The sequence below is a fragment of the Schistocerca americana genome, chromosome 5 (assembly GCF_021461395.2).
Source record: "Schistocerca americana isolate TAMUIC-IGC-003095 chromosome 5, iqSchAmer2.1, whole genome shotgun sequence".
NCBI lineage: Eukaryota > Metazoa > Arthropoda > Insecta > Orthoptera > Acrididae > Schistocerca > Schistocerca americana.
Genome location: NC_060123.1, coordinates 527,859,134 through 527,871,504, shown reverse-complemented (window position 1 = coordinate 527,871,504; position 12,371 = coordinate 527,859,134). Strand labels below are relative to the sequence as shown.

The 12,371-nt window shown below is 43.1% G+C and overlaps 1 protein-coding gene across 1 annotated transcript in view; it reads left to right on the top strand.

Annotated features, from left to right (window-relative positions):
• The first annotated feature begins 1,468 nt into the window (after positions 1-1,468).
• The window catches only part of LOC124616485, a 97,971-nt gene continuing 87,068 nt past the window's right edge, over positions 1,469-12,371 (top strand). Inside the window, exons 1-2 of the mRNA XM_047144796.1 lie at positions 1,469-1,691; positions 5,119-5,301. Of these exons, the coding sequence (XP_047000752.1) occupies positions 1,469-1,691; positions 5,119-5,301 (406 nt within the window). The remainder of the gene's footprint in view (positions 1,692-5,118; positions 5,302-12,371) is intronic.

Here is a 12,371-nt window from a genome sequence, read left to right as displayed (position 1 = left end):
CGGGATATACGGGAAGATTTCAATTATATTACATCATGATCAGAAATCAGATACTGGATTGTAAGGCGTACCCAGGAGCAGATATAGACTCAGATCACAATATAGCAGTGATGAAGAGTAGGCTGAAGTTCAAGACATTAGTCAGGAAGAATCAATACGCAAAGAAGTGGGATACGGAAGTACTAAGGAATGACGAGATACGTTTTAAGTTCTCTAACGCTATAGATACAGCAATAAGGAATAGCGCAGTAGGCAGTACAGTTGAAGAGGAATGGACATCTCTAAAAAGGGCCATCACAGAAGTTGGGAAGGAAAACATAGGTACAAAGAAGGTAGCTGCGAAGAAACCATGGGCAACAGAAGAAATACTTCAGTTGATTGATGAAAGGAGGAAGTACAAACATGTTCCGGGAAAATCAGGAATACAGAAATACAAGTCGCTGAGGAATGAAATAAATAGGAAGTGCAGGGAAGCTAAGACGAAATGGCTGCAGGAAAAAATGGGAAGACATCCAAAAAGATATGATTGTCGGAAGGACAGACTCAGCATACAGGAAAGTCAAAACAACCTTTGGTGACATTAAAAGCAACGGTGGTAACATTAAGAGTGCAACGGGAATTCCACTGTTAAATGCAGAGGAGAGGGCAGATAGGTGGAAAGAATACATTGAAAGCCTCTATGAGGGTAAAGATTTGTCTCATGTGATAGAAGAAGAAACAGGAGTCGATTTAGAAGAGATAGGGGATCCAGTATTAGAATCGGAATTTAAAAGAGCTTTTGCCGGCCGCGGTGGTCTAGTGGTTCTAGGCGCTACAGTCTGGAGCCGCGATACCACTACGGTCGCAGGTTCGAATCCTGCCTCGGGCATGGATGTGTGTGAGGTCCCTAGGTTAGTTAGGTTTAAGTAGTTCTAAGTTCTAGGGGAATGATGACCTCAAAAGTTGAGTCCCATTTTTGGAATTAATTTATGACATCTTCGGTTACATGTATTAAGGAGCACCTAGCGATTTTCCGCCTTTTGAACTGGCGGTCCCAGATTGTTGCAGGGGGATCTACTGTTTCTCATGGACCCAGAAACACTTCGTAACTTGGTATTTTTTGGATATAGAAGTCGTTTCCAGGGGAAATAAAAGAGATTAGTGGGATAACGAGCACGAAATAGTTGTAATTTAGTCTGACACCCCCTGAGGCATCGAGCAACACTTCGACGTACTCCATGAATTGATGCATGCTGTTATTGTGGTCACCTTTCCTGTGTGGTTGCTGTCTCACGCCACCTTCGTCATACTCCGGAAACGTTGCTTGATATGGCGTTTGAGGAAGTCACAGGGGAGTTACCGCTGTAGCTAAGGAACCCACGCCGCAGTGCGATAGCCGCCAGCTTATAAGCGCCAGAAGCTGGTCTCCTAACGGGCAGACACTTCCCAGCAGTTTCCACAGCCACAGCGGCTGCAGTCCCTGGGAACCATGGCGCACTCCACGCTGTCCGCGACGGCGCTTCTTCTGCTGCTGCTGCCCGCGGTGCTCTGCTGGAGCCTCCAGCGGCCGCCCGCGGCCAGCCAGAACAGGCGTAACGTGGCGGCAGAGGTGGACGCGCTGCTGGCCGCGCCGGAGCGCGTAGACGCCGCGCTGCGCTGCTTCCTCGCCGATGGCGACGCGCCTTGCTCGCGGAAGGGCTCCGTCGTCAAGAGTAAGAGTCTTCCAGTTTTGTTCTCTTGTTCGTCCTCATCTTCTTCCGAGACATCAGTTTTCTGAAACTGCGGCTGCCCTTCATTTCGTTCTACTCGTATTCCGTGCTAATCATATCTCACATATGTGAAATCCACAATGTCTCACGAACACACTTCTTCAGCTACACTTCTTACCTTTCAAATTACACCACCAGGTAGGGTAGCGAACAGGAACGGTGAACGGAAGGAGGCTGATGATACTAGACGGTGGAAAGTATTAAGATAGGAAACAATTACGAAAAAACGAAGAGTGTAAGAACTCAGAGGTCCACGTGGAGACCTGCCCTGTGACAGAACACTTGATGATGACGATGACGACTGTGCGGCTGGTCCCGGCGGAGGTTCGAGTCCTCCCTCGGGCATGGGTGTGTGTGTTTGTCCTTAGGATAATTTAGGTTAAGTAGTGTGTAAGCTTAGGGACTCATGACCTTAGCAGTTAAGTCCCAGAAGATGTCACACACACACACACACACACACACACACACCTTTGGCAACAGCTATTATCGTATCCTGAATTGGCGTCGAGTCCAGTTGAGTTGAAATGACAGCTATTGATAATTCATTTGGTGCTGCTTCAACTCTTTGCTTGCCTCACAACAACACACGACTAGTGGTTTTCAGTTGCTGATATACCTGGAGAACGATCTCTGCCGGTCAGCAGTCAAACGCCATCTCTATTGAAGGAGATCAATACAGCATGGACAACCTGCAGTCTTGTGTTTTCTTCATTAAAGATATCGTTACTGAGACCTCAAAGATAGCACACAGCCACCACCCTTAACAAGTCAGAAATGGGACGGCTGTTGTCCAAAACTATCGGTTTTGGGAAATAGATTTGATCCTTTGGTGTAGCCACTAACAGCCCATACCACCCCCGTCTGACGAAGACCAATTCAGTCTGGCAGCAGTTGTTCTCCACAAATGAAGACTTCCATCGCGGTACACGCAGGACCGGGACGCGCAAAAAGACGACGTGGTGCTACTGTTGTGTACAGCGCAGTCGTTGGGTGCACCGCATTTTGTCTCTGGTGCCGCGTCAAGCGGAGCTGAAGCAATGTCCACCGTACCGACAATCAGTGGCGGTCCACAAATCATCACATTGTCCGTCTGGGTCAAAGTCTTGCTGCAAACATCCCAAATTCTGACAAGGCATGTAAATTGGCTGTGCGATCCTGCATGGCTAGGAGAGCCAAATTTCTCTAATCTCTTCGTATGAAACCGTCGTGATTCTGCATGGAATTATGGACCTCTAGAAGCCATCGATACCACACTCTCATGACACCAACTCCTAGCATTCCGATCAACGCAAGCAACAAATTCGCGGTACGGTGAGCTGCACTCTCCATAGGTGGCATCCTCAAGTGTTAGTTGATGCTTCACGTTCTCACACAAAGTATAACACTGTCTTCCTACAGTCAACCAAGTTCAGATGCATACTCCAATCAAGAAAACATTTCTGATGGTGATTTTTTTAAAAATAGTATGGTATACTAGAAGTGAGAGCCATTTCTAACCCTAAAGTTTCGTACACGCTGCATCACTGACGAACTCACTGCCATCAACATGCATGAAGTAATCGCTCCTCAGGCAGAAGTAATTCGTTCACTTCAATGTCGTTGGAACCTCTTGTAGACCACGTGCTTCACATGGCCCCAGAGGATGGAGTCTAGTGGCGACATTACCAGCTCAGGCGATCCGGCTTGATATTTGTAATTAGGACTGCCCGTTCCCACTCTTCGCTTTGGAACAAAAGCTGCTAAATCCATCTCCTGCTGCTGAATAACTATTGGCAGGACAAGTGTCACATCGGAAATACGTCATTTTATTATTTCTAATCGGCACATTTTCTCATAACCAGGTTCACTTATTTATCAAAAAAATGTGCGTACGGTACTGCGTTCAATAGACCGTCAACGATTTACGGGCCGATAACGTACTGTCTGATTATACCACACCAACCATTCACACTGAACTGCTGTTGGCTGAACACTTAGATTTGCCAATGTGAGTTTCCCTTTGGCCAGCAGTGCATGTTTCTCAAATTTACGCACTCGTGACTTGTGACCGTAGCCTCACCTGTAAGCAGCACTATCCCCCCAAAATTATTGTCTTACTGGAGAAACCAGTGACATCATTAAACAGTTTAGTTTTGTATTAGATGACAAGTAATGTCTATATTATTTCGCCGGCTGCAGTGGCCGAGCGGTTCTAGGAGCTACAGTCTGGAACCGCGCGACTGCTACGGTCGCAGGTTCGAATCCTGCCTCGGGCATGGATGTGTGTGATGTGCTTAGGTTAGTTAGGTTTAAGTAGTTCTAAGTTCTAGGGGACTGATGACCTCAGAAGTTAACTCCCACAGCGCTCGGAGCCATTTGAACCATTTTTTATATTATTTCAGCTGCTGCAAGGACCGCTAGTTCTTCAGTTTCGATGGTAACAATTTTCCATCGTATACTTTTTCCTGCGGCATAATTTTGTATTTTCCGAAGTCCTGAGATGGTATTAACGAAGGAGGGACTAGTTGTACTGCATGTACCTGGGATTCGTTATGCATGCAGTTGTGCTGCACTTAAGGAATTTTGGTGAAATTCGCCTTAGGTTAAGAGAATGTCGACCAATTCTTCAATGGTAAATGGCTTTGTACTCATGAATTACTAAAACACTACGAGTGAGTTACAGCATTCCTTGTGACAAACATGAGTTAAGTTGACACTATCATTACTGCGCTTCAGTTATCTCCTCCGAATGCCAGCGCTCAACTTCGGTCAGATCAGTGTAAACATCATTATCTGTCGCCTTGCCGGTGCAAGTTTCCTTGGAGAACGGTTATCATGCGGGTGGCTTGTAGTTCAACAGCCGCAACAATAGCACCCCTGAACTCGTTGTATTATTAGACCGTGATTTCTTGTAAGTTGTAAAAACGGTAATAGCACATTTGTCTCGTTGAGAGGTGCCACTCTGGCCGCAAAAAAGGCACTGTTCCATTTTAAAGAACCCAAAATGATGCCTGTATCTCGGTAATTAATGAATTTGTAGAGACGCATTGGTGTTTATTTCATGCGACCCTTGTCTTTGTTCGTCCAGGTGAAAATAGGGTACAGATATTTTTACCGAATCAAAAGTAATTTGAGAAAATGGATTTGGGAGCCTGACCGTGTATACAGAATGCTCTTGACGTTACTCCTGCACTCTCTACATTTCCCAGCCTGTAGTACATCTCATGCCCATTTGACATTTTCTGCCTGCTGGATTCAAGGTGTTGCAATGTTAATGACGATCAGTGTATAAGCGTTAAGTTTTCTTGTCATTTCCGTTTTAAGTTTATGGTAATTTTGATGTGGTAATCGTTTACGTTCCTGAAGACTGTTGTTCAAAATTACTTTCCAGGACTGATTTACAACAAAATAAGGTACAACTGTGCTGGCTGCCCAGAGGTCTACAATAAGGGTGTCACCAGACTGCTGGCACACGTGTCCCTACATCGGCCGGGAGAGATGTATCAACTGATTGCTAAGAACGATCCAACTGGATATTTCCTCAACAAGTATGGTCGGACATGGAAAGCAGAGGGTATTTTAATGTGACCCTGTTCCTCGGCAAGTGCATTTAGAGCTTTTATATGTAATTTATTTCTTTATTTATTATGTAAACATTGTAGGGAATTAAAGATGAGACTTCTCGTTTTGTATCCTTTGCTGCTTTCATCCTCTACTGAGTTAATTACAGTTGTTCAGGGTGTCGCCTCGTTGGGTCATATATTTAATGTGAGTTCAATGCAGTGAGTAACAGCCCAGTACGTACGTAAGTTATGTCTACAACACTGTTTCGTACAATGTGGACTTAAGTGGAATTTGCGATAGCACAACTGTCAAAAGAAATTACCGAATCACACTGATGAATGTATATATATGGAGAGAGAGAGAGAGAGCACATTATAGCAGACGATATTACATAAACGAGTAGATCCAAAAAACTTCTGGAAATTGGAAACGTTACAAGATAAATATTTGTAGGGATTAGGTAGCGAACTGTTGACTCTCACTTTGCTACACCACTACGGGCGATCGCTGCATAAGGCAATACCATTTTTCCACGGTTGACGGTTACATTCATTTTTAAATGGTTTATTCTATAATTTTTTTCAATATTACGATTCTAGGCGACCGAAGGTGAGGAGTGCTGAAATATCAGTAAATGTAAAATATGAGGTAGAGGCCTAGATGATTATAATACCCTTATGAGAAATGTTTAACTGATACTTTATTGACTTCCTGCCTTAAGGCTCCTGTGCATGGTAAAAAATTTGTCAAACTTTACTAGTTTGCTCAAATATTTGTCCGTTTGGTGCGTTGTTTGACGTGCTGGAGAGTAATTTTGATTGACGGCAGATTGCCAAGATAGCGAACGTTGTTTGTGCTGATGTTTCGCCTCGCGTGTTTTGTGACAAACAGAGTTGTATTACAATTTATGTCACTGCATCGTCAGGCTCCACATCTGTGGAAACTACGAACAAGGATAAAAACAAAAGATCACTAGCAATTACCAAAATGGGAGAAGAGTTACATCTTTCCCAGTCGTATATTACGCACAGAGAATTGAAAAAAGTCAATATTCTAAGAACAACATTCAGTCGGGTGTGTAAGAAAAATATAGAAGCTCTCTAATCCTTCCACGAACGATGTATGTATTCCCGCGATGAGGTATTTCAGTGAACTATCATTACAGGTTAAGGTGTAACAGAATAGATTTTCGCATACTTGAGTCTTCTTTTCCAATGTGAGGCTAAGTAACTCTAAGAAGTTATTACAAGTTTATCTGTCCATTCGGAGGAAGTTGTTGTAATCATCATGTTGTGAGTGTAATATTTCCATTAGATAATTTTCAGGGGTTTTCAAGTTGATTAGCGGCCGAAGAGTTCTCACTTCATGGAAATCAAACTAATGTAAATGAAAAAGAAGACCGTAGTTTTCATGAATGTTGCGAAATGCCGCTATCACCTGGAGCTTGCTAAAGTAACAGGGTTAATTCCAAATTCTTTACAAAAATTAATCCATCGACATATCCACACTGAGCTCACCGTAGTTTGGACGGGGACGCTTCAGAGTCCGAGAAAAAGTGTTTCCACCCTTAGACAATAAAGATTTTCAGCACAGATAATCTCTTTGCGTGACGATATTTTCTTCCTTCCACATCATTCTCTAATATAAGGAACATCAAAATACTGCGCAACATTAAATCTTGAGAAACCCGTACAGAACTCGTTTGGCATCACAACGACCAGTTAGTGAACGGGCGCATTGTTCTGGTAGAAATGGATTTTCTTGCTTGCAAATCATCGCAACCTCTGCTCAGTTCACTACCAAAACATCCAGTATGGCAGCGAAAGAAGTCATTATCACTATTTCACCCTATTCGAAATGATATAACGTAATTTTAAATATCACGTGGCTGTTTTCCCGCATGCGAAGAACTCTTCGTCTGTTTCAACAAATTATTAGTTCTAGTTAAAGCCAATTATGAGGGGTGAAACAGAGTAACGGCTTTCCGTTTTTAGCCACATAATGAAGTCCGCAATACGTCAAAGCGTGCCACTTTTCCCAAAACAATTTTGAAATGTATTTTGTCGTGCATCTGTTGCCAGTCACAGCCAAGTGTCCCATATAAAGGATACATATACGACGTCTCTGTCTTTATGAGCATATTCTTCTATATTCTTCTTCCCCCCCCCCTCCCAACTGCCCCCCCCCCCCCAAACTCACACACACACACACACACACACACACACACACACACACATACACACACACCAAGGATTTCCTTCACTTTCAGCCCTTATAACTCCTTCAATAAATTCTTTAGGTAACTAAGGCGCAATGGAATGCAATTCACAGTCTTCCCGCCCAGTCCCTTCTGGAGAATGAGTGTGATAAAAGACCATACGCACTGACACACAAGCAAAAAACACAACACATACACCAAATTTTTGTTTTTGTGTGTGTCAACTGATAACATTGTCCTAGAAGTAAAATATAAATACTGTAATCCTAATTCCCCAGATCCTATTAAGGCTACGGTAGTTCTCCTTGGATATGAAGTGAATGCTGGATGTAGAAGTCCCCTCCTAAGTGCTCGCATCTGGGGTTCCTTCTGCCCCACTAGCAGCCAGCTGCAACGTTTAGCTGAAAAGAACAGCTACTTTTTACCCGGCCGGGTATCAAACATCCCGCTCTGTTCCCATGAGTAGAAAATCAACAGTGAGAAAAGTCCTTAGCCCCGACATGCTATAGCATGCTGAAACAGCTTTATTAGTATTGCTCATAATTAGTTGGTTTCCCCTCTTCACACTGCTTTTGATACTTTCTACAGACTTCGACTATAAAAGAACGTAACCGTAATAGGTTTCAATTGCAAAGTGAGTGAGATCGTGATCGCAACCTAGACATTCATTTTTTATCAATATCGGCCCACGTCTGTCACGGCTGCACAACGCGTCTGTTGTTTCGTTAACAGTAATTGCAAACGCAGAGACGGGAATATTTAGTGATTTTGGAGTATGATAGATCAGAATTTCCACAACAGATGACAATCGAACTAGCTGAGTAACTTACGGTAAAGTGGACGCTGAACCCCTCACAATGGCGGTCGTTCGAATAACTAGAGTGCAGCGACTTCAGCTTCAAGCCGCTGGAGCAGAGCGTGGAGCTGTTAACTTCTTTACTCTCGTTTACAAACTGATACTCGATTCAGTAATGGCACAGATAGGCGAGTCTCTGCCTCCCAGTGTTATATTTTCATCACAGCCTCTCTTGCCTCAGCAAACGACAAGCTGACTTCTCCAGAAACACTCAGTACATTCTTATTGATGAATTCATTCTGCTTTGGCATGGTGCAGCAACAGTGTAGTACCTCAAAAAAAGGCTGGCATAATTTTGAGAAAAACACGTGGAAGGTGGAACCACATATTTTGTCACTTGTCATTTCATGCATACACTTTATTGCTTGACAACAATTACAAATTAAAAACCTTGTTACGAAATGAGCAACAATGCTCACAATAATTTAACAAATTTCAACAAGATCAATTCATTATTGAAATACAAGGAAAGCTAGGAATGCATACAATTTAAACTTAACTCACAGCTGGTACACACCAGAAGAAACGTTAATAATGACCCTTAAACAAATACACAGTCCCCCCAAAATAAAATAAAAGCTGGGACGGCATACAATTAAATGTGACTCCCAACTGGTACGCACCAGCAGGAGCATTAATAATGATCCTTACATAATCCCTCAAAATACAGAAAGGCGACTAATTTCAGCAAACAGTTATCACAGAAAACTGGCAGCAGTCACGCAAGTCTGACGGTGAACGGACTTGCAAAACACACCTTAACGCTTGTGTGCTTGCTCAACTCTCAAAATTTGAATAGATCAATGGTTCTGGAATTAACTGGGCGACACTCCACCGTGGCACGTACAAAATGATCAAATTTACTTGAGTTGAACAAACACGAGGCAGCTGACAGAGGCAGTTGGCTGCAGGCAACCCTGGACATCGCGCAGCGACGCAAGTGCGGCCTCAGCAGGAAGAAAACACGTCTCTGCTCCGGCCCCAGGAAACAGGAACGCATCGTCCGGTTCCATAACTAACCTGCCATCAAGCATCAGAAATCACACAGTAATCTGCTTAAGTGAGGCTACAGAAGACAATATCTAAGCTGTAGAAAATATTAACTTATTTCTGAAGCGGCTACATATACAAGTCACGAACTTGGCCCTAATTAAAATTGCATGGAAACTGACAACATGATCAACAACCTCCTGCAAATCCAAATACCAGGGCACACCCTCTTTTAACAGTGCTCTGCCTTCGACACAGACTGTATTGCAGTCCCAGCTACATTAACTCAATTTACAACAGAGAGTATTCATACACTTACGATGATTATGATCTGGAACAAGCAGATTAACATCAGTTACACTGACCAGTAACCATCCACACAATCACTCGGAGACATAATGAACATTATGAGCCCAATTCAACATTAACACAGACGTCGGGTTACGATAACAAGTAACAGTGAACGATCAGCACTTAATTCCACTCAGGTGCGAACAGCTATGGCTATCAGGATTGCAAGCAGGGGTGTTACAGCCACCAATCTGTGCATGTGATCTACAGGAACTGTAATGTTTAAGCCTCCAGAGCAGACCAGGTATTTGCTGAGCATGTTGCACCTACTGTCAGCGGCCTTTCCCACAATTCGCAGCTATCAATACTTCATCCAGCCGGAAAACCAACTTAACAACCAGCGGCTCTACGAGCTTCAAGCCCGGGCAGCAGGAGTAACGAAAAAACCAGTTCGCCACCCACGTTTCCTGTATATATACCTTTCTTTAGCCAGTCTTCAGACTGCCGGCCGCGGTGGCCGTGTTGTTCTAGGCTCCAGTCCGGAACCGCGCTGCTGCTACGGTCGCAGCTTCAAATCCTGCCTCGGGCATGGGTGTGTGTGATGTCCTTAGGTTAGTTAGGTTTAAGTAGTTCTAAGTTCTAGGGGACTGATGACCACAGCAGTTGAGTTCCATAGTGCTCCGAGCCGAGTCTTCAGACTGGTTTGAAGCAACCCGCAACAATCTCCTGTCCTCGGGTAGCACTTAGAACCTACATAGTCAATTATTTGCTGGATAAGAAATGAGGAAGTTCTGCACGGAGTCGGAGGAGAAAGGAGTGTGTTGAAGACAGTTTTCGTCCTCTACAGCTCTCTCTAGTACTATAGAAGCCAATCTCTGATGTCTTAACAGATGTCCTTTCAACTGTACCTTCTCCTCGTCAGTTTCTTCCACATATTCCTTTCCCCAATTTTCAACATTCGTCTGTAGCACCACGTCCCAAATGCTTCGATTCTTCTGTTCCGGTTTTACCACAGTCCGCGGTTTACTACCATACACTGCTGTGCTTCCTCAGATTAAGGCCTATGTTTGATACCAGTAGACTTCTCTTAGCCAGGAAGGAGATTTTTGCCAGTGCTAGCCCACTTTTCATGTCCTCCTTGCTCCGTCCGTCGTTGGTTATTTTACTGCCTAGGTACTACAATTCTTTAACTTCGTCTACTTCGTGACCATCATTCCTGGTTTTAAGTTCCTGGTTGTTCTCATTTCTGCTGCTTCTCATTACATTAACCTTTCTTCGATTTACAGTCCATATTCTGTACTCTTTAGACTTTTCATTCCATTCACAAGATCATATATATCTTGTTCCCTTTCACTCAGTATATCAGTACCATCAACCAATCGTATCACTGATATCCTTTCACTTAGAATTTTAATTCCACTTCGGAACCTTTCTTTTATTTTCATCATTGCATCTTTGATGTACAGATTGAACAGTAGGGGCGAAAGACTACATCCCTGTCTTACAACCATTTTAATTCGAGCAGTTCGTTCCTGGTAGTCTATTCTTATTATTCCCTCTTGGCTTTTGTACGTATTGTATATTACCCGTCTTACCACTATTTTCCTCAGAATTTCGAACATCTTGTACCATTTTGCATTGCGGAAGGCTTTTTCCAGGTCGGTAAATCCTACGAATGTGTCTTGCGTTTTCTTTAGTCTTGCTTATATTATCACCCGCAACGTCGGAATTGCCTCTCTGATGCCTTTTCTAAAGCCAAACTGATCGTCATCTAACAGATCCTCAGTATTCTTTTCCATTTTTCTGAATATCATTCTCGTTAGCAACTTGGATGTATGAGCTGTTAAGCTGATTGGGCGATAATTCTAGGACTTGTCAGCTCTTGCAGTGTTCAGAATTGTGTGGATGATATTTTCCCGAAAGTCAGATGGTATGTCGCCAGACTCTTATATCTTATACACCAACGTGAACAGACGTTTTGTTGCCACTTCCCCCAATGGTTTTAGAAATTCTAATGAAAAGTTATCTACCCTATCTGCCTTATTTGATCTCAAGTCCTCCAAAGCTCTATTAAATTATGATTCTAATACTGGACCCCCAGTCTCATCTACATCGACTCCTGTTTCTTCATCTATCACGTCATCAGACAAATCCTCCCCATCAGACACGTATTCACTCCACTCCATCCACGCTCTCTCCTCCGCATTCAACACTGGAATTCGCCTTTCGCCTTAATGTTACAGCCCTTGCTTTTTGTTTCAGCGGAGGTTGTTTTGACATTCCTATGTGCTGAGTGAGACCTTTCGACAATCATTTATTTTTCGATTTCCTCACATTCTTCATGCAACCGTCTCGTCTTAGCTTCCCTGTGGTTCATATCAGTCCTAAACGACTTGTATTTCTTTATTCCTGAACTTCCCTGATCAATTTTGTAGTTCCTTGTTTCATCGATCATCTAAAGCAGGGTTTCCCAAAAAAATTTTCTCGAGGACCCCCTCATCGAGCATGATTGGTGCGTTGCCATATCACAGTATCAAGTACTTAAAAAACCCAAATTAAGAGTCTTTCTATACGTTTTTTCTGCTCTTGGTACTTAGAAAAAACATTGATATATTAATTATTGAAAAAATATTGAGCTTAAAACATTTTCAATTTATCCATCATTGTTATTGTTAAATTTGTGATTATTGTTCAAAATCTTTGTCTTCAAAATCTGGGTGTTTAG